Source organism: Sinohyriopsis cumingii, chromosome 10 (assembly GCF_028554795.1).
Source record: "Sinohyriopsis cumingii isolate HCF-2022 chromosome 10, ASM2855479v2, whole genome shotgun sequence".
NCBI lineage: Eukaryota > Metazoa > Mollusca > Bivalvia > Unionida > Unionidae > Sinohyriopsis > Sinohyriopsis cumingii.
This window is the reverse complement of record NC_142970.1, coordinates 103,405,171-103,431,603: the sequence shown is the minus strand read 5'-3', so window position 1 is coordinate 103,431,603 and position 26,433 is coordinate 103,405,171. Positions and strand designations below refer to the sequence as shown.

Genomic DNA, 26,433 nt, shown 5'->3' with positions numbered 1-26,433 from the left:
TGGCTGCATTATGAATAATGATACAATTTAGTTTGTGTTTTCAGTTATATCGATGTGAAAAATAATCTCAATCACTTTGACAACTCAAAACTCCGATGAATTATGCAACCAATTTTCAACTGCATCCACATAAGAAAACGAATTTAAATAATTTTACACTTCCCAGCTTAAAAGAAGTATACAACTATGTTCTCAATGATGTCTGAACTAAAACAATTTACGTCTGTTTTACAACTCTAAACCTCAACAGCCCTTTAGGGAAAAAAGTCACTGATGATTCAGAACTTGGCAGGAATGGAGTGAAATAAGGTAAGGTAACTGATCCAACAGGATTTTATCAGCAAAGGGAAAGGGGTAGCCTAGAAACCCCAATTCAGAAATAATTGAAAAAGGGAAAAAGACAGAAACCTCTAATCCAAATTTTGTTTTTTTTCAAAAGGCAAATACCCAATACACCAAAATAAAAAAAAAAGAGTCTGAAATTTATTAACAGACACAAAAGCCTCAATAGCAGACAATATGAGGGGACATCCCTAAAGCTCTATATGCTATGTCACAGGTGTCCACAAATAATATTTAATAAAACTAGATAACTAAATTGTCGAAATGGTTGACAGAGCGTAGATCACAAACCACCAGATGCATGTTGGCTGCAATCAAAACAAGAAAATGATGTGAATCAAGAAACAATACTACATACTAGCTAATAATGTTTCTGTGTACTACATACTAGCTAATAATTTTTCTGTGCACTATACACTAGCTAATAACGTTTCTGTGTACTACATACTAGCTAATAATGTTTCTGTGTACTACATACTAGCTAATAATGTTTCTGTGTACTATATACTAGCTAATAATGTTTCTGTGTACTATACACTAGCTAATAATTTTTCTGCGTACTACATACTAGCTAATAATTTTTCTGTGTACTATACACTAGCTAATAATGTTTCTGTGTACTATATACTAGCTAATAATGTTTCTGTGTACTACATACTAGCTAATAATGTTTCTGTGTACTATATACTAGCTAATAATGTTTCTGTGTACTATATACTAGCTAATAATGTGTCTGTGTACTATACACTAGCAAATAATGTTTCTGTGTACTATATACTAGCTAATAATGTTTCTGTGTACTATATACTAGCTAATAATTTTTCTGCATACTATATACTAGCTAATAATGTTTCTGTGTACTATACACTAGCTAATAATGTTTCTGTGTACTATACACTAGCTAATAATGTTTCTGTGTACTATATACTAGTTAATAATGTTTCTGTGTACTATATACTAGCTAATAATGTTTCTGTGTACTATATACTAGCTAATAATGTTTCTGTGTACTATACACTAGCTAATAATTTTTCTGCGTACTACATACTAGCTAATAATGTTTCTGTGTACTATACACGAGCTAATAATGTTTCTGCGTACTATACACTAGCTAATAATGTTTCTGTGTACTATATACTAGCTAATAATGTGTCTGTGTACTATACACTAACTAATAACTTTTCTGCGTACTACATACTAGCTAATAATTTTTCTGTGTACTATACACTAGCTAATAATGTTTATGTGTACTATACACTAGCTAATGATGTTTCTGTGTACTATATACTAGCTAATAATGTTTCTGTGTACTAAATACTAGCTAATAATGTTTCTGTGTACTATATACTAGCTAATAATGTTTCTGTGAACTATATACTAGCTAATAATGTGTCTGTGTATTAAAAAACTAGCTAATAATGTTTCTGTGTACTACACACTAGCTAATAATGTTTCTGTGTACTATATACTAGCTAATAATTTTTCTGTGTACTATATACTAGCTAATAATGTTTCTGTGTACTATATACTAGCTAATAATGTTTCTGTGTACTATACACTAGCTAATAATTTTTCTGCGTACTACATACTAATAAATTTTCTGTGTACTATACACTAGCTAATAATGTTTCTGCGTACTATACACTAGCTAATAATGTTTCTGTGTACTATATACTAGCTAATAATGTGTCTGTGTACTATACACTAACTAATAACTTTTCTGCGTACTACATACTAGCTAATAATTTTTCTGTGTACTATACACTAGCTAATAATGTTTATGTGTACTATACACTAGCTAATGATGTTTCTGTGTACTATATACTAGCTAATAATGTTTCTGTGTACTAAATACTAGCTAATAATGTTTCTGTGTACTATATACTAGCTAATAATGTTTCTGTGTACTACATACTAGCTTATAATGTTTCTGTGTACTATATACTAGCTAATAATGTTTCTGTGAACTATATACTAGCTATTAATGTGTCTGTGTATTATAAAACTAGCTAATAATGTTTCTGTGTACTACACACTAGCTAATAATGTTTCTGTGTACTATATACTAGCTAATAATTTTTCTGTGTACTATATACTAGCTAATAATGTTTCTGTGTACAATATACTAGCTAATAATGTTTCTGTGTACTATACACTAGCTAATAATTTTTCTGCGTACTACATACTAGCTAATAATGTTTCTGTGTACTATACACTAGCTAATAATGTTTCTGCGTACTATACACTAGCTAATAATGTTTCTGTGTACTATATACTAGCTAATAATGTGTCTGTGTACTATACACTAATAACTTTTCTGCGTACTACATACTAGCTAATAATTTTTCTGTGTACTATACACTAGCTAATAATGTTTATGTGTACTATACACTAGCTAATGATGTTTCTGTGTACTATATACTAGCTAATAATGTTTCTGTGTACTAAATACTAGCTAATAATGTTTCTGTGTACTATATACTAGCTAATAATGTTTCTGTGTACTACATACTAGCTTATAATGTTTCTGTGTACTATATAATAGCTAATAATGTTTCTGTGAACTATATACTAGCTAATAATGTGTCTGTGTATTATAAAACTAGCTAATAATGTTTCTGTGTACTACACACTAGCTAATAATGTTTCTGTGTACTATATACTAGCTAATAATTTTTCTGTGTACTATATACTAGCTAATAATGTTTCTGTGTACTATATACTAGCTAATAATGTTTCTGTGTACTATACACTAGCTAATAATTTTTCTGCGTACTACATACTAATAAATTTTCTGTGTACTATACACTAGCTAATAATGTTTCTGTGTACTATACACTAGCTAATAATGTTTCTGTGTACTATATACTAGCTAATAATTTTTCTGTGTACTATATACTAGCTAATAATGTTTCTGTGTACTATATACTAGCTAATAATGTTTCTGTGTACTATACACTAGCTAATAATTTTTCTGCGTACTACATACTAATAAATTTTCTGTGTACTATACACTAGCTAATAATGTTTCTGTGTACTATACACTAGCTAAAAATGTTTCTGTGTACTATATACTAGCTAATAATGTTTCTGTGTACTACATACTAGCTAATAATGTTTCTGTGTACTATATAATAGCTAATAATTTTTCTGTCTACTATATACTAGCTAATAATGTTTCTGTGTACTACATACTAGCTAATAATGTTTCTGTGTACTATATACTAGCTAATAATGTTTCTGTGTACTATACACTAGCTAATAATGTTTCTGTGTACTATATACTAGCTAATAATGTTTCTGTGTACTATATACTAGCTAATAATGTTTCTGTGTACTATACACTAGCTAATAATTTTTCTGCGTACTACATACTAGCTAATAATTTTTCTGTGTACTATACACTAGCTAATAATGTTTCTGCGTACTATACACTAGCTAATAATGTTTCTGTGTACTATATACTAGTGACTAGTATATTGTACACAGAAACATTATTAGCTAGTATATAGTACACAGAAACATTATTGACTAGTAGTCAATAATGTTTCTGTGTACTATATACTAGCTAATAATGTTTCTGTGTACTATACATTAGCTAATAATGTTTCTGTGTACTATACACTAGCTAATAATTTTTCTGCGTACTACATACTAGCTAATAATGTTTCTCTGTACTATATACTAGCTAATAATGTTTCTGTGTACTACATACTAGCTAATAATGTTTCTGTGTACTATATCCTAGCTAATAATGTGTCTGTGTACTATACACTAACTAATAATTTTTCTGCGTACTACATACTAGCTAATAATTTTTCTGTGTAATATACACTAGCTAATAATGTTTATGTGTACTATACACTAGCTAATGATGTTTCTGTGTACTATATACTAGCTAATAATGTTTCTATGTACTAAATACTAGCTAATAATGTTTCTGTGTACTATATACTAGCTAATAATGTTTCTGTGTACTACATACTAGCTTATAATGTTTCTGTGTACTATATACTAGCTAATAATGTTTCTGTGAACTATATACTAGCTAATAATGTGTCTGTGTATTATACACTAGCTAATAATGTTTCTGTGTACTACACACTAGCTAATAATGTTTCTGTGTACTATATACTAGCTAATAATTTTTCTTTGTACTATATACTAGCTAATAATGTTTCTGTGTACTAAATACTAGCTAATAATGTTTCTGTGTACTATACACTAGCTAATAATTTTTCTGCGTACTACATACTAGCTAATAATTTTTCTGTGTACTATACACTAGCTAATAATGTTTCTGTGTACTATACACTAGCTAAAAATGTTTCTGTGTACTATATACTAGCTAATAATGTTTCTGTGTACTACATACTAGCTAATAATGTTTCTGTGTACTATATAATAGCTAATAATTTTTCTGTGTACTATATACTAGCTAATAATGTTTCTGTGTACTACATACTAGCTAATAATGTTTCTGTGTACTATATACTAGGTAATAATGTTTCTGTGTACTATACACTAGCTAATAATGTTTCTGTGTACTATATACTAGCTAATAATCTTTCTGTGTACTATATACTAGCTAATAATGTTTCTGTGTACTATACACTAGCTAATAATTTTTCTGTATACTACATACTAGCTAATAATGTTTCTGTGTACTATACACCAGCTAATAATGTTTCTGTGTACTATACACTAGCTAATAATGTTTCTGTGACTATATACTAGCTAATAATGTTTCTGTGTACTACATACTAGCTAATAATGTTTCTGTGTACTATATACTAGCTAATAATGTTTCTGTGTACTACATACTAGCTAATAATGTTTTTGTGTATTATATACTATCTAATAATGTTTGTGTACTATATACTAGCTAATAATGTGTCTGTGTATTATACACTAGCTAATAATGTTTCTGTGTACTACACACTAGCTAATAATGTTTCTGTGTACTACATACTAGCTAATAATGTTTCTGTGTACTACATACTAGCTAATAATTTTTCTGTGTACCATATACTAGCTAATAATGTTTCTGTGTACTATATACTAGCTAATAATTTTTCTGTGTACTATACACTAGTCAATAATGTTTCTGTGTACTATATACTAGCTAATAATGTTTCTGTGTACTATATACTAGCTAATAATGTTTCTGTGTACTATATACTAGCTAATAATGTGTCTGTGTATTATACACTAGCTAATAATGTTTCTGTGTACTACACACTAGCTAATAATGTTTCTGTGTACTATATACTAGCTAATAATTTTTCTGTGTACTATATACTAGCTAATAATGTTTCTGTGTACTATATACTAGCTAATAATGTTTCTGTGTTCTATATACTAGCTAATAATGTTTCTGTGTACTATACACTAGCTAATAATGTTTCTGTGTACTATATACTAGCTAATAAGGTTTCTGTGTACTATATACTAGCTAATAAGGTTTCTGTGTACTATATACTAGCTAATAAGGTTTCTGTGTACTATATACTAGATAATAAGGTTTCTGTGTATTATACACTAGCTAATAAGGTTTCTGTGTACTATACACTAGCTAATAATGTTTCTGTGTACTATACACTAGCTAATAATTTTTCTGTGTACTATATACTAGCTAATAATGTTTCTGTGAACTATATATTAGCTGATACTTTTTCTGTGTACTATACACTAGCTAATAATGTTTCTGTGTACTATATACTAGTTAATAATGTTTCTGTGTACTATATACTAGATAATAATGTTTCTGTGTACTATACACTAGCTAATAATGTTTCTGTGTATTTTACACTAGCTAATAATGTTTCTGTGCACTATACACTAGCTAGTAATGTTTCTGTGTACTATACACTAGCTAATAATGTTTCTGTGTACTATATACTAGTTAATAATGTTTCTGTGTACTATATACTAGCTAATAATGTTTCTGTGTACTATATACTAGCTAATAATGTTTCTTTGTACTATACACTAGCTAATAATTTTTCTGCATACTACATACTAGCTAATAATTTTTCAGTGTACTATACACTAGCTAATAATGTTTCTGTGTACTATACACTAGCTAAAAATGTTTCTGTGTACTATATACTAGCTAATAATGTTTCTGTGTACTACATACTAGCTAATAATGTTTCTGTGTACTATATACTAGCTAATAATTTTTCTGTGTACTATATACTAGCTAATAATGTTTCTGTGTACTACATACTAGCTAATAATGTTTCTGTGTACTATATATTAGCTAATAATGCTTCTGTGTACTATACAGTAGCTAATAATGTTTCTGTGTACTACACACTAGCTAATAATGTTTCTGTGTACTATATACTAGTTAATAATGTTTCTGTGTACTATATACTAGCTAATAATGTTTCTGTGTACTATACACTAGCTAATAATGTTTCTGTGTACTATATACTAGTTAATAATGTTTCTGTGTACTATACACTAGCTAATAATGTTTCTGTGTACTATATGCTAGCTAATAATGTTTCTGTGTACTATATACTAGCTAATAATGTTTCTGTGTACTATATACTAGCTAATAATGTTTCTGTGTACTATATACTAGCTAATAATGTTTCTGTGTACTATACACTAGCTAATAATTTTCCTGTGTACTATATACTAGCTAATAATGTTTCTGTGAACTATATATTAGCTAATAATTTTTCTGTGTACTATACACTAGCTAATAATGTTTCTGTGTACTATATACTAGCTAATAATGTTTCTGTGTACTATATACTAGCTAATAATGTTTCTGTATACTATATACTAGCTAATAAAGTTTCTGTGTACTATATACTAGCTAATAATGTTTCTGTGTACTATACACTAGCTAATAATGTTTCTGTGCACTACATACTAGCCAATAATGTTTCTGTGTACTACATACTAGCTAATAATGTTTCTGTGTACTATATACTAGCTAATAATGTTTCTGTGTACTATATACTAGCTAATAATGTTTCTGTGTACTATATACTAGCTAATAATGTTTCTGTGTACTATACACTAGCTAATAATTTTTCTATGTACTATACACTAGGTAATAATGTTTCTGTGTACTATACACTAGCTAATAATGTTTCCGTGTACTATATACTAGCTAATAATGTTTCTGTGTACGTTTGTGCATGATACAATCTCAGTCAGTTTTGCATCTTAATCACAAAACCAAAGTATTTTTACAATTATGTCTGCAAATGACAGAATTTTCAACCTGTCTTGCAATCTGAACACAAGAAGGCCGGTCATGTTTTAAATAACATCTGTTTGAAAAACTATTTCAATCTGCCTTATAACAAACAACAAAATAACAACATGGTTTCCATCATTATACCTGAGTCAAATACATTTTGAATCTGTCTACACCCAACAAACTACACAAGAATCACAATGCATAAAGAATGAACAACTTGTTTATCGTGACTACCAGACCCTAAATCCAAAATACCTTTGAACAAGAAATTACAATATACATCAAACAAAATATAAATGCAAACTCAGAATCAGAAACCAAGGTAATATAACATAACTAAATAATGTACACCAAGACTCAGTCATGACTAGTACAACCCACATACAATTGGTAGCCACTCTTCATTAAGGCTGTCATGTTCACACATGTAAGATATTTCTATGTTAGCCCTGTAAACATTTACAAAACTTTTCTTCTGTTTAAATAATAAAATAAGCAAATGACTAAATACCATAATGTTGAATCCTGGTCTTATTCAAAATGGCTGAAAGAAAACAAGGCAATAAAATCTTCAGTTTGGAAATATTTCACAATTTATGATGAAAGCTAAATATAACCATTGCTCTAAAGAAGTTTCGGAAAACTGAGGGTAGTACCAGTGTGATGACCAACAACTTGAAACATATACAAGTCCCTTAAAAGTGTGCATATGGCATCTAGCAATAAAGTATGCCAAGAACAGTCTGCACAGAAGTCACCAGTTTTATGTCTAAAGTCACACTGCAGTGATGTACAGTGACGTACAGTGATGTACAGTGATGCATTGAAAAACTAGCCATCATGAATGCACATGGTATCTGACCACAGCATTGTTTAGAGGGAATGATTCCAAAGATTTTCGGCCAAATTAAACTCTTGTATAAAATGCTAGGAAAAACAACAATTACCTAATACATGTATGCACTTGTTGACTATGCAATTACACTATGAGTCACTTTTGAGATGACCCCGCATTAGAGCCAAGCAGTTGACACTACGGAATGGAAAAATGTTATATCATGGATGTTATTTACTAATATGCATGGATATTGCTCATAATAAAAAAAATTCATCCAAGATCTTGATTATATAAGATTATTTATTAAATCTGATCAGACATGACCTCTAGAGTGTTGACAAGCTATCGAAAACTAGATGCAAGATAACGTCAATAACATCTGTGAATGTCAATCACAACTAGGGGTCCCGAGTGGCCAAGTGGTCTAAAGTGCTCTCTGTCACGGATCACTGCCATCTCACCTCTGTCTGCGTGGGTTCAAGTCTCGGGCTCGGCCAGTGTGGCTATGTGAGAAAGCTTGCCAGTAGCTTCTCATGGGTCAGTGGTTCTTTCCAGGGTTTTCCCGGGTTCTTCCTCCACCATTAATACTGGCCGCCATGTATAGCCTATCTTGTGCTGAAAAATGGCGTTAAACCCTATAACAACAACAACAACAATCACAACTAAACTCATACAAGCTTTTGATGATATAAGCTTATGTACCAAATCGTATCAGAAATGTAACCGCTTGAGTACTCACAAAGAGAATCAGCTTGTTAATATGGAACAATGTTGACTCATCTGAGATTTTATGATATACTAGTAAACTAACAAACCATATGTGATAAAAGTCTGAAAGGAAATACTAGTGTGCTTGCAATCACAGCCAATCAGGTGCTAGATAACCTCAATGAAATGGATGAATGTCACTCAATCAAACTCATACAGCATCTCAATGACAGAGATCTACGTACCAAGTCTAGCTGAAATCATATGAGAAATTAAGTTTCTAAAGTGTTCACAAACAAGTGTTAAAAGGTGGAACAATGATGGTCAAGGGATAGCATAGTATGGATTTCTTTACTGTGAGATATGCTGTTTAGCATGTAGCTTAATATGTGGTCATTTGTGAGCCACGGCATTGTACAAAAAGAGGCAAACACAACACCCTTAGGTCATTTTATACCTACTGATAATACATGGCGGACTGAAAACAACCATTATATTTTCAAGAAGAAACAGAATATCTCTTCCATACCCAACCATTTCCTTGACAAATACATAAATATTTACCGGATAATATCATCATTTTAAAAGTTAAACTCCGATACTACGTCTTCTCTGCTGACATGCTCTACTAGTATTTTTAAAATTTTTTAAATTTTCTATTCATGTCGTATTATCCTGACTATCCCCATAAATGAAATGGTCATAGCCAAGATGCTCTAATTCAATCCTGGTGAGGCTGATTATTCAAAAACTTGCATGGTCCAAAACTACAAACATGGATATGTGTATAAATCACACTACAGGTATATTCATAAAAATGAGAAGAAAAAAAAGATTCAGCTATACATATTAGTGATACAGTCCTACCCACTTATATCGACATCACTTATGTCGACAAGCCGCCTATTTCGACAAAAAAGCAAAGTCCCGGTCCCTTGGTCTACTATTACTACCAAAATTGTCATGCTTATGTCGACGTCGAGATAAAAAATAAACGTACATGTCGACAGAAGCCGATGGTCCCAGCTTGAATAAATCCTTTGTTTTCTAATCATTTATGTCGACAAGCTGCCAGTTCCGACCCATACTTTTTTCAACAATTAGTTGATTTTGCCGCCAGGCTTTAATGTTGTGGTTGGAGAGAAAAAACCAGGCTTTTGTTTGGTCCTATAAAGATGGCCTCTCGTGGCAACTTAAATAAAAGCAATGAAATCTGATCGATTCTTGCATTTTCCAAAGTGATCAGTGATTAAAACAAGTTTATTGTGCTGCGACAGTTTCCTTTTTAATTTTATTTAGCATGTGTGAATGAATACAATATTATGCCTTCATTAATCATATCAGCCGCATATCTCTTGTTCGCTTTTATGCACTTTTCACGATGACTTCTGTAACTAAATACATGTACTGTTTAAACCAACTTGTTGACATGTTTTCATTTCCCTGTGAATAGCCCCATCCCCTTGGTAGCCTCAGTAAGATGGGAACAGACTGACCAAAATCTAGGACAATTTAAGTACATGTACTTGAAGCATGTAAATAACAACTATGCAACCATGTGCTGATACAGACATTGAATATTGACTTTGAATATCGTAGTGAATGTTTTTCATATCAGGATGTGACCGATGCAATATTTTATTGTGGATTTTATTACATAAAGGTAACCAAAATGTAATTTGTCAGTATACAAGTATATTTCACACTGGTTTTGTTTTCATGTACTCAAAATTTCCATTGTTTTTTTTTTTCTCACAGTGTAAATGCTATTCACTGATGACAGGTCACCCCTTACTGACGAATTTAACTTGTATTTTTTTTTCAGACCCACACCCCCCCCCCACTTATCTCGACATCTGCCTATGTCGACAATATTTCCTCGGGTCCGAGGATGTCGACATAAACGGGTATGACTGTAGCTCAAATTACACAGACAGAAAAGTACCATAGTTTCTTCATGCCAATGGAAAAATATAGCCAAGTATGAATGAAGGACCATTTTACACCTTTATCACATTTGGAACAGGGCTGGACTTAACAATTTTATGCTTTTACTCACCTGATCTATTTCACCTAGTGTTTCTTTCTTTTCCAAACTGTCTTTCTTTGTCGCATGTGGGTTCCATGGCTGGGTAAATTTCCCCATTTCACTAATTCTGTCTCCTTTTTCAAGTGGTTTCAAATGAGATGCCAATACAATGTCTCTGGAAAAAAAAGTCATCACAATCTATATTATAAACATGTGAAAGGTACCTCAAGATAAAAGACTTCACAATCTATACTATATAAATGTGTGAAAGGTTACCTTGAGATAAAAGACATAACTATCTATCCTATAAATACACGAAAGGTTACTTTGAGATAAAATACATCTCTATCTATCCTACAAATACATGAAAGGTTACCTTGAGATTAAAAAACATCACTATCTATCCTACACATAGATGAAAGGTTACTTTGAGATAAAATACATCTCTATCTATCCTATAAATACATGAAAGGTTACTTTGAGATAAAATACATCTCTATCTATCCTACAAATACATGAAAGGTTACTTTGAGATAAAATACATCTCTATCTATCCTACAAATACATGAAAGGTTACTTTGAGATAAAATACATCTCTATCTGTCCTATAAATACATGAAAGGTTACCTTGAGAAAAAAGACATCACTATCTATCCTACAAGTACATGAAAGGTTACTTTGAGATAAAATACATCTCTATCTATCCTACAAATACATGAAAGGTTACCTTGAGAAAAAAGACATCAATATCTATCCTAAAAATACACGAATGGTTACCTTGAGATAAAAGACATCACTATCTATCCTACAAGTACATGAAAGGTTACTTTGAGATAAAATACATCTCTATCTATCCTACAAATACATGAAAGGTTATCTTGAGATAAAAGACATCAATATCTATCCTAAAAATACATGAATGGTTACCTTGAGATAAAAGACATCACTATCTATCCTACACATACATGAAAGGTTACTTTGAGATAAAATACATCTCTATCTATCCTACAAATACATGAAAGGTAACCCGAGATAAACGACATCACTATCTATCCTATAAATACATGAAAGGTTACTTTGAGATAAAAGATGTCTCTATCTATCCTACAAATACATGAAAGGTTACCTTGAGATAAAAGATGTCTCTATCTATCCTACAAATACATGAAAGGTTACCTTGAGATAAAAGACATCACTATCTATCCTATAAACATGTGAAAATTTCCCTTGAAATAAAAGCCATCACACTATAGTAGAAATATGTGAAAGGTTACATAAATGTCTAACAGATGATCCAAGCCCCAAACAACAAAAAATATCTATTACTTCTTTACAACTAGAACTGAATCCAAAATGCAGTAGATGCCAATATAAACATACCATATATAACCACTTATAAGTCAAACTGCAAAATAAAACAAAAACAGAGATCCTGGTTTTGCCATACCATGATGTACATGCAGATCAGGGTATATGTTGTTTGTTCTATTGATTACTCCTACCAAACTGCACAGACCCATGATTCCTGGTGTACTAATAAAAACAACTGATGGACTACTTAAAAATGCCACATATTCCATGAAAATCCATGAATTCTTTTAACCAAGGATTCCAGATTTTTCATTTGGAAGTTATCATATGGATGTAGTCACTTTGTAATCCAATGAGCGATGGCCAATTGTCAGCACTGAAGATATAATGAAGGTATTGAATGTGAAATATAACTAAACTGGTGCTATTGCAGAAAATATCAATGTAAAAATACATGTCAAATTTACAACACACATAACCTGTTTAATATTGAAAATGAAAAAATTAGATTTATTACATGTGAATGGCAGTACAAATATGACAACCATAAGAATCTCATTTTTCATCTTGTCATTAAGAATACAGTTAAAAACCTATCAATAGCAACTACCCAAGGGAAAAGGCCGATGTGGCCTTTGTGTAGATTCATGTTTCAAACTTGGTTTTTGAACAAATACCATGCACCAGATACCACTATTATTATTATTATTATGTTGACATATTTTGTTTAGCGCACTATTCAGCAAAATTATAAAATATACATACATTTTATTTTCTGCCACTTACGTTGCACACAAGATTAATGTATCCAGCTCACTTTAATCCAGTCTATAAATTAAATCAACACTGACGCTTAATTTTTTTTACTGATTTGTATTTGTTTTGTGCAACATGACAAAACAGTTATGTGATTATTAATTGACATCTTACATATGACTGTAAAACAGGGGAAGGAATCTTTGTTTGGTCACCTTATATAATTAGATTTTTGCTGTCCACAATTCATAAAGTAGTTAGATTAACCATTTGCTTAACTCACCAAGATCAAAAGACAGTTGGTTTATGTGAGAAGCCTGTGATGAAAAAAAAAACAAAAAACAGTTGGCTTTGGTGTGAGGGTGAGAGGCCTGCAATGAAAAATAATGAATGATCCCTAACCCTAATGAAAACCTATGTAACTCAAATCTCTTTTCAAAGATCAACTGTTATCATCAGTGACAGCTTTAATTCACACGCAAATAAAAGAAAATATCAAATTATACATATCACACTGGTGCAAAAAAAATGACTACAAAGAAATTTCTTTGATACTCCGTTCCTAGGTTAAAAACTGCCTTACTGTTTGAATATGACATACTAACAGCTTTAAGTTACACTGACAATGTGACTGGTGTATGGCAAATACAAGTGAGATAAAAAAATGATTACACATTCAGGGCTTTCCATATCAGCCAGAAGCCAAGTGATTGACCTGGCTACTTTAACTTTACACCTGACTACTTTTAATAAAACCCTGTATCCTCATTGCAATGGGGTGTCTCAAACCTCCTGCCCACTTTGTCAACTCATCCTCCAACTGACCACATTTAATAAAACCCTGTATCCCCATTGCAATAGGGTGTCTCAAACCTTCTGCCCACTTTGTCAACTCATCCTCCAACTGACTACTTTTAATAAAACCCTGTATCCCCATTGCAATAGGGTGTCTCAAACCCCCTGCCCATTTTGTCAACTCATCCTCCAGCTGACTACTTTTAATAAAACCCTGTATCCCCATTGCAATGGGGTGTCTCAAACCCCCTGCCCACTTTGGCAACTCATCCTCCAACTGACTACTTTTAATAAAACCCTGTATCCCCATTACAATGGCGTGTCTCAAACCCCCTGCCCACTTTGTCAACTCATCCTCCAACTGACTACTTTTAATAAAACCCTGTATCCTCATTGCAATGGGGTGTCTCAAACCCCATGTCCACTTTGCCAACTCATCCTCCAACTGACTACTTTTAATAAAACCCTGCATCCCCATTGCAATAGGGTGTCTCAAACCCTCTGCCCACTTTGTCAACTCATCCTCCAACTGACTACTTTTAATAAAACCCTGTATCCCCATTGCAATGGGGTGTCTCAAACCCCCTGCCCACTTTGGCAACTCATCCTCCAACTGACTACTTTTAATAAAACCCTGTATCCCCATTGCAATGGGGTGTCTCAAACCCTCTGCCCACTTTGTCAACTCATCCTCCAACTGACTACTTTTAATAAAACCCTGTATCCCCATTGCAATGGGGTGTCTCAAACCCCCTGCCCACTTTGGCAACTCATCCTCCAACTGACTAATTTTAATAAAACCCTGTATCCCCATTGCAATGGGGTGTCTCAAACCTCCTGCCCACTTTGTCAACTCATCCTCCAACTGACTACTTTTAATAAAACCCTGTATCCCCATTGCAATAGGGTGTCTCAAACCTCCTGCCCACTTTGTCAACTCATCCTCCAACTGACTACTTTTAATAAAACCCTGTATCCCCATTGCAATGGGGTGTCTCAAAGCCCCTGCCCATTTTGTCAACTCATCCTCCAACTGACTACTTTTAATAAAACCCTGTATCCCCATTGCAATGGGGTGTCTCAAACCCCATGTCCACTTTGTCAACTCATCCTCCAACTGACTACTTTTAATAAAACCCTGTATCCCCATTGCAATGGGGTGTCTCAAACCCCCTGCCCACTTTGGCAACTCATCCTCCAACTGACTACTTTTAATAAAACCCTGTATCCCCATTACAATGGCGTGTCTCAAACCCCCTGCCCACTTTGGCAACTCATCCTCCAACTGACTACTTTTAATAAAACCCTGTATCCTCATTGCAATGGGGTGTCTCAAACCCCATGTCCACTTTGCCAACTCATCCTCCAACTGACTACTTTTAATAAAACCCTGCATCCCCATTGCAATAGGGTGTCTCAAACCCTCTGCCCACTTTGTCAACTCATCCTCCAACTGACTACTTTTAATAAAACCCTGTATCCCCATTGCAATGGGGTGTCTCAAACCCCCTGCCCACTTTGGCAACTCATCCTCCAACTGACTACTTTTAATAAAACCCTGTATCCCCATTGCAATGGGGTGTCTCAAACCCTCTGCCCACTTTGTCAACTCATCCTCCAACTGACTACTTTTAATAAAACCCTGTATCCCCATTGCAATGGGGTGTCTCAAACCCCCTGCCCACTTTGGCAACTCATCCTCCAACTGACTAATTTTAATAAAACCCTGTATCCCCATTGCAATGGGGTGTCTCAAACCTCCTGCCCACTTTGTCAACTCATCCTCCAACTGACTACTTTTAATAAAACCCTGTATCCCCATTGCAATAGGGTGTCTCAAACCTCCTGCCCACTTTGTCAACTCATCCTCCAACTGACTACTTTTAATAAAACCCTGTATCCCCATTGCAATGGGGTGTCTCAAAGCCCCTGCCCATTTTGTCAACTCATCCTCCAACTGACTACTTTTAATAAAACCCTGTATCCCCATTGCAATGGGGTGTCTCAAACCCCATGTCCACTTTGTCAACTCATCCTCCAACTGACTACTTTTAATAAAACCCTGTATCCCCATTGCAATGGGGTGTCTCAAACCCCCTGCCCACTTTGTCAACTCATCCTCCAACTGACTACTTTTAATAAAACCCTGTATCCCCATTGCAATGGGATGTCTCAAACCTCCTGCCCACTTTGGCAACTCATCCTCCAACTGACTACTTTTAATAAAACCCTGTATCCTCATTGCAATGGGGTGTCTCAAACCCCATGTCCACTTTGTCAACTCATCCTCCAACTGACTACTTTTAATAAAACCCTGTATCCCCACTGCAATGGGGTGTCTCAAACCCCCTGCCCACTTTGGCAACTCATCCTCCAACTGACTACTTTTAATAAAACCCTGTATCCCCATTGCAATGGGGTGTTTCAAACCTCCCGCCCACTTTGTCAACTCATCCTCCAACTGACTACTTTTAATAAAACCCTGTATCCTCATTGCAATGGGGTATCTCAAACCCTCTGCCCACTTTGTCAACTCATCCTCCAACTGACTACTTTTAATAAAACCCTGTATCCCCATTGCAATGGGGTGTCTCAACCCCCTGTCCACTCTGTCAACTCATCCTCCAACTGACTACTTTAATAAAACCCTGTATCCCCATTGCAATGGGGTGTCTCAAACCCCCATGCCCACTTTGTCAACTCATCCTCCAACTGACTACTTTTAATAAAACCCTGTATCCTCATTGCAATGGGGTGTCTCAAACCCCCTGCCCACTTTGTCAACTCATCCTCCAACTGACTACTTTTAATAAAACCCTGTATCCCCATTGCAATGGGGTGTCTCAAACCTCCTGCCCACTTTGTCAACTCATCCTCCAACTGACTGCTTTTAATAAAACCCTGTATCCTCATTGCAATGGGGTGTATCAAACCCCCTGCCCACTTTGTCAACTCATCCTCCAACTGACTACTTTTAATAAAACCCTGTATCCCCATTGCAATGGGGTGTCTCAAACCCCCATGTCCACTTTGTCAACTCATCCTCCAACTGACTACTTTTAATAAAACCCTGTATCCTCATTGCAATGGGGTGTCTCAAACCTCCTGCCCACTTTGTCAACTCATCCTCCAACTGACTACTTTTAATAAAACCCTGTATCCCCATTGCAATGGGGTGTCTCAAACCCCCTGCCCACATTGGCAACTCATCCTCCAACTTTCATTGTAATGGAAGGCCGTGAAATTGATTCACATGATGTACCTTTATGTGGGCAATGCTTCAAAGCAAAGGTCTTCTAGTTTGCATACAGTGAGGGATCACTGTCAATATCCTCCAATAACCACTAAAAGCTGTGAGAAACCATTATTATTTAAGGAAATGTCTGGCTACTGACCATGGAAAGCAGGTGACCATTATGTACACTGCTTTTAAATAGGAAATTTGGCATAGCAAAATTAGAATGGCCACTAAGAATAAGTGTCTGCTATAAAAATGTGACACTTTGGTCAGGTTTGGCTGTATGAAGTGAATAAATATGATTGTAGAAAAATGCTGCTCATGATCCCAAGGATTAAATTAGCTATGTGTTGAGTGTAACAATCTACATGAAATTCAAAATTATAAATATCATTCAAAACTATAGTGAGTTGGAGTGAATTTAAGTAGAAATGAAAATTATGTGGTGTACTTATAAATAAAAGCATTCCTGTGTTCACTGTGTGTGTTTATTGCTATCTGACTCTCTCTCATCAGGTGTGTCCTAGGATGGTGACTCACACTTCAGTAGCTGGGTCACATATGCCTCCAAATTTCAAATTTCCAGATTAAACAATGAAGTGGGAAAAGAATCCAAACATTCAAAACAGTTATAAAACCAGAGCATTTGCAAAACATAATCCAGAACTTGACTGCTTTTGTCTCCCCCACCCACAGTAATAAAAGCAGGCTTAGAAGGGCTGGATCTTAAATTTAGGGCATATTGTGCAGATAATGTTTCTCTAGGACGTGATGGTGGTGGCTCATTGGCTCAGTCAAAAGACTTTTACATGGGGATGTCTTTAATGCTCCAATGAAGCGAGTCGCATTGCTTGGTTGTGATTTGGATCAAACATCTTTAAGTACGACTACCTGGCTTAACCATACATAACTATAGTTCAGTTTGGATCAAATAAAGGTTCTATACCAGTTAAGAACAAATTACACACACACAAAAAACACACACAGAGGGTGGGGATCTCAATAGTTTCCATGTAAAGACCCAGGAAGAAAGTCTTTGGAAGTTAGGAATGGAGCCCTGTGACACTGTAAGATGAATGTATAAATTTGTCTTTTCATGCCCAGTAAGTGTACAGTCATGCAGATGAAGGATGACTTTCTCAGCTGTTTGTATGTTCTGACCCAGGAGTTCCATGGGGGAAGAACAGACCAAAGGTCAGTTCTTTTTATTCCTATTAAATTCATGCATGGTGTGAGGATCTCAATCAATTTTAAGTTGTCACTCAGCGACAAGAACTGTATCCCCCACATCCCCAAGTATGACCTCCAATCTGACACGTTATGACATTTGGATTGATGATCACATACATAAATTCTTGGACATGTTGGTTCTTAATTTGGGAATTAAACTGAATTTATTCAAAATCACCCCACCCCAATAGACTCAACCCCAGCAACTGTACCAAACTTCTAAAACCGCTATGCACATCTAAGGCCATGCCAAATCACATCCCAGGGTTTGAAGTCACTGTCTTGAACCATGTAGGAGTTGTGTAAGATTACAAATGCATTCATAAAGATATGGAATAGTGCATGCATGCAAAGAAAGGCAGAAACATATAATCTCCACAATTCTTCCTGGACCACTCCGGTGGCATAAGTGGATAGAGCATCTGTCTCGGATGCAGGAGGTCACAGGTTCGAATCCCAGCTGAGTCAGACCAAAGACTTATAAAAATGGTACTAGCAGCTGCCTCACTTGGTGCTCAAGTATTAAAGGGTTAGTGTTAGTACTGGTAGTCCTGGTGTCATGATAATGTGATTGAGTGGGACATTATGCAACATGTCTGAGGCATGATGCCCCAGTTCTAGACATCACTATAAACTGCCACAATGCAGACATCAAAGTGATATGACTGGAAAACTGTTAAAAGCTACTTTAAAAATCCGAATCACACACACACACACACACACACTCAAAATTCTTCCTTATTACATGGTGATTTAGTTACACAATTACCAATAGATAAAGCTAAGTATGAATTTTGTTATGTTCTAAATTTAAATTGTCTAACTAGTGATTTCAATTAATTGCTCCATCTACAGCATAAGGTTTGTTTTCCGAATATCTCTGTATTCCAAAATATTGCAAACTACGGGTTGAGTTACAGCAAAGTACCCTGAAAATGACAGACACCCTGATGTTTCATGTCCCTTTTGGTGATATCCTTCAATGCTGATTTTATTCCAAAACAGCAAAAAAAAGGATTATTTTAGAAAAATCTGTATGGTCACCCTGTAAATTTAGTTGCAGAATTATTTCAAAATGAATAAAGTTTAAGCGTTGAGAAATATGTGAATAAGAGCATATATACTATCACTATCCCTATGATGTTCATAGGAAACGTTGATCCCGTTTTCAAGATGTACACGCATGCATATGTAACATCACACGTCCTTGTAACAAACTTCAAACTCTGATGTGTAACCAAGAGTGGTTCATAGATTTTCATAAGTTTTCAAACTGTTATGTCCCCACCCACCCAGAGAACTGGGTACACCTATGCGTATAAATGTACAATTGTGGTGGGTTGGGATAGAGATAGAGATAAATAAGTAAACTTCAAGCTCTGCAATGTCATCATCCATAGCGATAAAAATATTCACCTGAATTCCTCATAAGTTGCAACTTTCTGGTGGACGGCTCGGAATTTGGCATCATTTTCCTGCCAGTATTTAGCGTCTGCTTCTACTGCTGAATACAACTCTTTCTCAAGCTTTTCAAAATTAATATTCTCATCATCATCATGGGTTGACATTTTCCTGAGAAGAAAAAAATGTAAGCAGAAATTCTGACAAGTTCAGAGGAATCAAGAGTTAAAAAAGACTGAAGTCATCACGATCATCAAAAATTATGCGCACATCATCGTTATCATCAAGAAAGCCAATTTTTCAGGACTTTGTTACAGAACACAGCAATCACACCTTCTTCAATATAAACAGCAAGGAGGAGCATACATAGGGTTGCCATACTTCCTCTGATTCCCAGATATGTCTTCGTTTTCGGTCCTTCAATCTATATAGACAAATGATACAGGTACACCCACTCTCCAGTGTCCTCTTTTTTTAAAGTTCAAATATAGTAATCCTAATCACACATATCTAAGAAAAGGGAGTTCCCAAGGTCAATTGAGGATTTCTGAAGGTTCTAAAAATAAAGGACTCCTTGGAGGTTAAATTCAGAAATGTTCCAAACTTTAATTTAACTTTTTATCCCAAACTGACTACTAATTTTTATCCTCATGCTTTTCCATAAATGAAATGGGAAAATGATATAATGCCATGCAGTCCATCAATCATCCTCCTTCTGTGCCAATCTGGGTCATCCTGTCCTCATTGTAACATGGTGCACATGGTGAGTTTAAGTTTTGCTATGATCCAAGACTCCCAGAGATAGGTCTAACTGAAACATTTTTGAAAACCTTAACACAAAAAACTGGTACACATATTTCTTGATAGACATAAGTGAAATAAGAATGCTAAGTCTCTGCTGAGATATATTCCAAATACCCATCAAAGTCAATGGAGGATAAAAAGTAGGTCACTGTGATCTCCTTTTATCTGTGATAAGTAGCGATTTCCACTCCTTACTAATTATCTTAGTATTTAATATTTCTTGATTAGCAGAGTGTTACTGTTTGACATTTTTTAAACAGATATTTTAAAATAAATTTTAGTAATTTTTTTTTTCACTGGTTCATTACCTTACTTTCCTGCTTTTCAAAAGTAATATGTACTGGTTTTCATTGATTTTTTAATTTTGGATATTATCAAGAAGCATTTATAATAATAATAATAATAATAATAATAATAATAATCACTTAATTTATGAGGATATATCAGTTTGTATAATAAATTATTCTCCCATGAAAAGCGTTGACTGTACATGATATGGATTACCAGAGTAAACTGGAGAGCATTATTTCAATGTTTAAAATGACAACAGCCTTTCAAGATAGTGGTTATACAAATTTGTTTTGAACACATTAAGATTTATTTGTTCCTAATGATCTGAGGAGTTCATGTGAAAAACTGCACCAGAGGCATTATCCAATGATCATTTGTAATCAATCTCAGTTTAGTTCCTAAGTCTTGTTATTCTGCCTTAAAATGAAACATGCCATTCAAATATTTAGGGCAACATTCACTCTTAACTTTGAACACAAAATTAGACGTGTGATAGGCTAATCTGTCTTTGAATTTCAGCCATTTCAATAACGAGAATAGAATTTTGCATGGATGGTGCATCAAATGGTAAATCTTAAAACCCTTTATTAAGTGTGTGGATTGTTTCAGTGAGTGTCAGTTGTGTTTACCCAAATTGTGCAGCAGTAGTCCAAGAGGATGATTTGAGTCTTAGATAAAATTTTATCCTCTGTAAAAAATAACAATTCTTGAGCTTGGTACTGAGCAAACATGTTTCACTTGCTTGTACATGTAAATTTAAGCCAGAAATGAAAGGGAAGTTGGCTATGAGAATGTAGTAAGTGTCTAAACTAAAAATTCTGTGCGTGTATCAAGGACAAGCAGAAAAGTGTTGGATGTGGGTGGAGGAGAGACATGACATGTGCTCAAGGGAAGATGAAGGTGAACAATGGCATGATCATTTGTGAAGATGCCAAGTAAAATAAATTCATTTGCTTTACACTGGTGGAATGTTTTGGATTTTGTCAAAAAAAAAGAATCCTGGTCAACAACATAGAATAAAAAGTAAATGAAGACCATAGAACAGGTGGCATGGTTGGATTGTGAGGTACAAAAAAAAGAGGAAGCACTGTTTTCTTTATTGTCAATCAGTATTTTGCCAGACTATAGTGAATCCTAATGTTGCACACTCAAGAGTTTTTTAATTTTGACTACTATCTGAAGCCCCATTTTCCAGTAGATATGTTCAGATTTAAGGTGTGATAAAAAAAAAAAACTACACTGTATCATCTCTCTTTTGATGGACAAATTATAATATGCTATTATTCTCACAAGCCAACTTCGTGTTAAGGAGTAAGCTGAGGGGCATCTGTTTGTCAATGAGAAGCTTGACATCAAGCATCTCTTTGTCACTAGAAAGTCTCAAATATCTGGTAACTTTTGTTTAACATGGGACATGTCTTGGAAGAGGAGAAGTGATGAAGAGCTGCCAGTTAGGTAAGTTATCCATGAGAGAGTACTGTGTTTGAATGTAGGGTTACATGATGAGAGTCTGAATAGCCAGATGAGGATTGGGCAAGAGCTGAAGATAGAACATGCACTCAAACAAAGCGGATGCTAAAGTTTAACGGTGAACATTGGCTTGATCAAGTGTGAAGACACCAGTAATAAATAAAACTCAGTGAAGAAACGTTCAACAGTCCTACAGATGAGATAAAGGGAGTTAAGTGATCAAGGGAGTTAAGACTATTATGGTGACAATATAATAATAATAATAAAGACTTTATTTAGAGAAGGTAACTCATTTAGTTACAGAACTAATCTACCTTGCGGCCTTCTATCTGTTATGTACAATATATACAGTATATACAACATGATGTGAAGAGTCTGGCTTGACACTAAATAATTAAGTAATTTTAAAATTCAAAGTATCAAGCCTGGAACACATTCACAGGCATCAGTGAAAACATAAACATATAAAAAACACAAAATATAATCCTGCATTGAAAAATTCAGCTATGAAAATGATGTAAAATTTCAGAAAAGCATGCGGTATTTTTTGTACTAGAACTGTTTAATTTTCTAAAGATTTCTTCCATTTAAGACATTGATTGTGAAAAGATGAAATGTTAGGAGCCTGCCTTATGTCACTGGGAATGTTGTTCCATACCAGTGGACCAGTATATTGAAAACTTTTTTTAAACAATTCCTTCTTTGGCCATGGTATAATGTAATTTTTTTTCTTCTTATGGACCTTAAATTTGGCGTGCCATCAGCATCTCTTTGGTGAAAGATATTGCTTAGATAGACAGGAATGTCTTTCCTAGATACTTTATACATCAATTTGGCCTTTCTAAGAAATATTCTTTCATGTATTGTCAAAACTTTTATATTATTCATTGCATCCTGAAAATTGTCTATACTTTGATCTAGAATTAAATGGCAAGACCTCTTTTGGAGTCTTAAAAGTGTTGTTATGTTTGAATTAGAGGTATTACCCCAAATTACATTATAGTAGTCCAGATATGGCTGAATATAACTTTTATAAAAGATGACCCTATAATGATGAGGAATGTATGTTTTGATTTTCCTCAGTAGCCAAAGATAAGAGTTAACCTTTTTTGAAATATGTTTAATGTGAATAGACCAGTAAAATTGTTATCCATGAATACACCAAGAATTCTATCTTGAGAGGTCATATTGAGGCTCACATTGTCAAATAGAACCTGGAGTTTGTCACTATCTAGCCTTGCTTGTTTTTGTTGTGTTGTAACTAGTAGGGCTTTCATTTTTTCTGTATTTATGATCATACTGTTTTCCTTGCACCATACTTGAAGTCTGTTGAGAGCATCTTGTAAGTTATTTTCAAGTACTGTTTTGGTTTTACCAATCTCAGACAGTGTAGTATCATCTGCATAAAGGTCAGTGGAGGAAATTGAAGTTCCAATCTTAAGAGGTAAATCGTTGATAAATAGTATGAATAACAGAGGCCCAAGGATAGAGCCTTGTGGTACTCCACAATTAATATTTTTACTTTCAGAAAGTTGACCATTTAAAGATACTTTTTGCACTCTGTTGGTTAAGTAAGAAGTAAACCAGTTTAGGGAGTTTTCACTGCATTGATAGATTTTTAGTTTTTCAAGCAAAATTTCATGGTCTACAAGATCAAAAGCTTTACAAAAATCAACCATAATAGTGCCTACCATATCTCCTTGATCTAATGCTTTCAGCCATTTATCAATCAAAGATACAAGTGCAGTTTCACAGGAGTGATTCTGGTAAAAGCCAGACTGATTATCATGAATAAGATCATAAGTGTTTAAATAGTTAAGAAAAGAATCATGTACATGCTTTTCTAGTAATTTGGAGAGACAAGGAAGGATAGAGATGGGTCTGTAGTTATTTACATCATCTTTTGTTCCTGCTTTATGCAATGGTATAACCTTGGCAGTTTTCCATGTTTGTGGAAATTTATTAGTGTGAGCTCTCACTCCTCTCGCAAAGAAATAAGTACTCTTGTTGTCGATTGTAGGATTTATGACAGTTGGTATGAAGTACAATAAAAAAAACTAAAACAATATAAAACACATACTTAGAATACAAGACGAACATAATACATAATATAACAAATATAATACACATTATATAACCCACCCACCGGCATTTATAATTTTATCACAAAAATAAAAACAATCCCTTACCAGACTCGAAGAGTATTGCTTTCCCGAAATATATTAACGTATTCAATCCCTTTGTCTTTCACTTACGTGAAAGACAAATCTCCACACTGCTCGAGGTGTTGTATGACTCTCTTGCCTCGAGTAGTAATTCCCTAGCCTTTTATTAGTATCGCGGAGAGGTGGTTTTCATACATATGACGCACGGGAATCATGCACCGCGATCGATCACTCACTCACAACAACCACGCACATTAGCACATGACGCAAGTCCCGGGTCACATACTCCCTCCCTACAGGTAAATGTCTCCCGACATTTAGCAAGAGTGTGCTTAAAAAAAATACAATAACTACAACTACCACTTTGAACCATCCTTCAAGTCTGGAAAGAGTAAAAAAACCTACCATACATACAAAATGATTAAAAATACGGAGCTTTAATTAATAATTTAAAATTATAATTGAATCGTTGTCATCAAGTGCCTTGCGGTATTTAATTTACACGAAAGGGACTCTACTGCATTGTTTCAGTTATCCACTGCTACAAGCAGGCCTGAAATCTATAGATCTCAGTAATTCACACGTAGTAAACCATTTGCGAACACACCCACTGGCCTAGCCAGTCAGGTGGTTTTCGGTCTCGAGGTGTTGTATGACTCTCTCTCTCGCCTCGAGTAGTAATTCCCTAGCCTTTTATTAGTATCATAGAGAGGTTTTCATACACGTGACGCACGGGAATCATGCACCGTGATCGATCGCTCACTCGTTCGCTCACTCACAACAACCACGCACATTAGCACACGACGCAAGTCCCGGATCACATTAGACCTAATACTTTCATTGCAAGTGAAAGCTATACTCTCTACATCAATATTACTGGTTGCTCTTTTCAGCTTATTTCACAACTTACTGCTGGCACGAGGGTATTCTGGCTCAAAACATATGTCAGTAGTTCTACAAGACGTGTACCCTGAGATTTATTTTCTTGGGGTAGACCCAAACAACATAAATATCTGGGTAGACCTCAAGGGCTCGTATCGTTGCTTGCAATCGACCTGTCATACGTGTACTATATAATAACTAGGCTCGTATCGTTGCTTACGACTGACCTGTCATACATGTACTATATAATAACTAGTTATTATGTAGTACATGCATGACGGGTCAATTGTAAGCAACGAGCCCTTGTGGGTAGACGTATTACATTCTGCGACTAATACCGTCTGGAGCCGGGTAGAGGCAAGACAAAATCCCTTTTGACAAAACTCAAATATGTCATATTCTCGCAGTAATGTAATTCATCCATTCGTACATATATTCTGTTATGAGTTGTATGTCGTATTTTCTTTCATTCACATTACAGTAAATAAATCAACGCCGCTACTTCAGATGGCGGCGTCCTTAACAACATTTTGCTATGACGGTAAAACTACTTGAAAAAAGTCAATGTGATAATTGAAACACAATAATAATACGGATAATATAATACAACAGTATCGCAACACTTTCGTGTATTAAGCTAATTGCAAGATATTATTTACCAGTTTACTAGGCTAACCCGTGCAGTCTCGGCCTAGAAGTCTCGGAAACATAGGCACTCCGTCTAGAACCAATAATATTAACTTAGAGTTGCATATAGGAGAAATAGAACTTAAAACCATTCTAAAGCTAGGAAAAATAAGGGACATCAATCAGTTAAAATCATTGGACTAGTTTACAATTTGAAGTAGTTTCGTCCCTTAGACCAAAAGGTACCAAGCGGGATGATGATGATGATAATAATAATAATAATAATAACAAATATTTTATTTTTGAGATTAACGCAGT

The 26,433-nt window shown here is 34.5% G+C and overlaps 1 protein-coding gene across 1 annotated transcript in view; it reads right to left on the bottom strand.

Moving 5' to 3' along the window:
- LOC149790747 (dynein axonemal assembly factor 19-like) overlaps window positions 1-26,223 on the bottom strand; it is a 43,690-nt gene extending 17,467 nt beyond the window's left edge. The window contains exons 1-3 of the mRNA XM_089972802.1: window positions 26,148-26,223; window positions 19,892-20,047; window positions 11,176-11,320 (exon numbers count right to left, since the gene is read on the bottom strand). Coding sequence (XP_089828928.1) covers window positions 11,176-11,320; window positions 19,892-20,043 — 297 coding nt within the window. The 5' untranslated portion in view covers window positions 20,044-20,047; window positions 26,148-26,223. The remainder of the gene's footprint in view (window positions 1-11,175; window positions 11,321-19,891; window positions 20,048-26,147) is intronic.
- Between the last annotated feature and the right edge of the window lie 210 nt (window positions 26,224-26,433).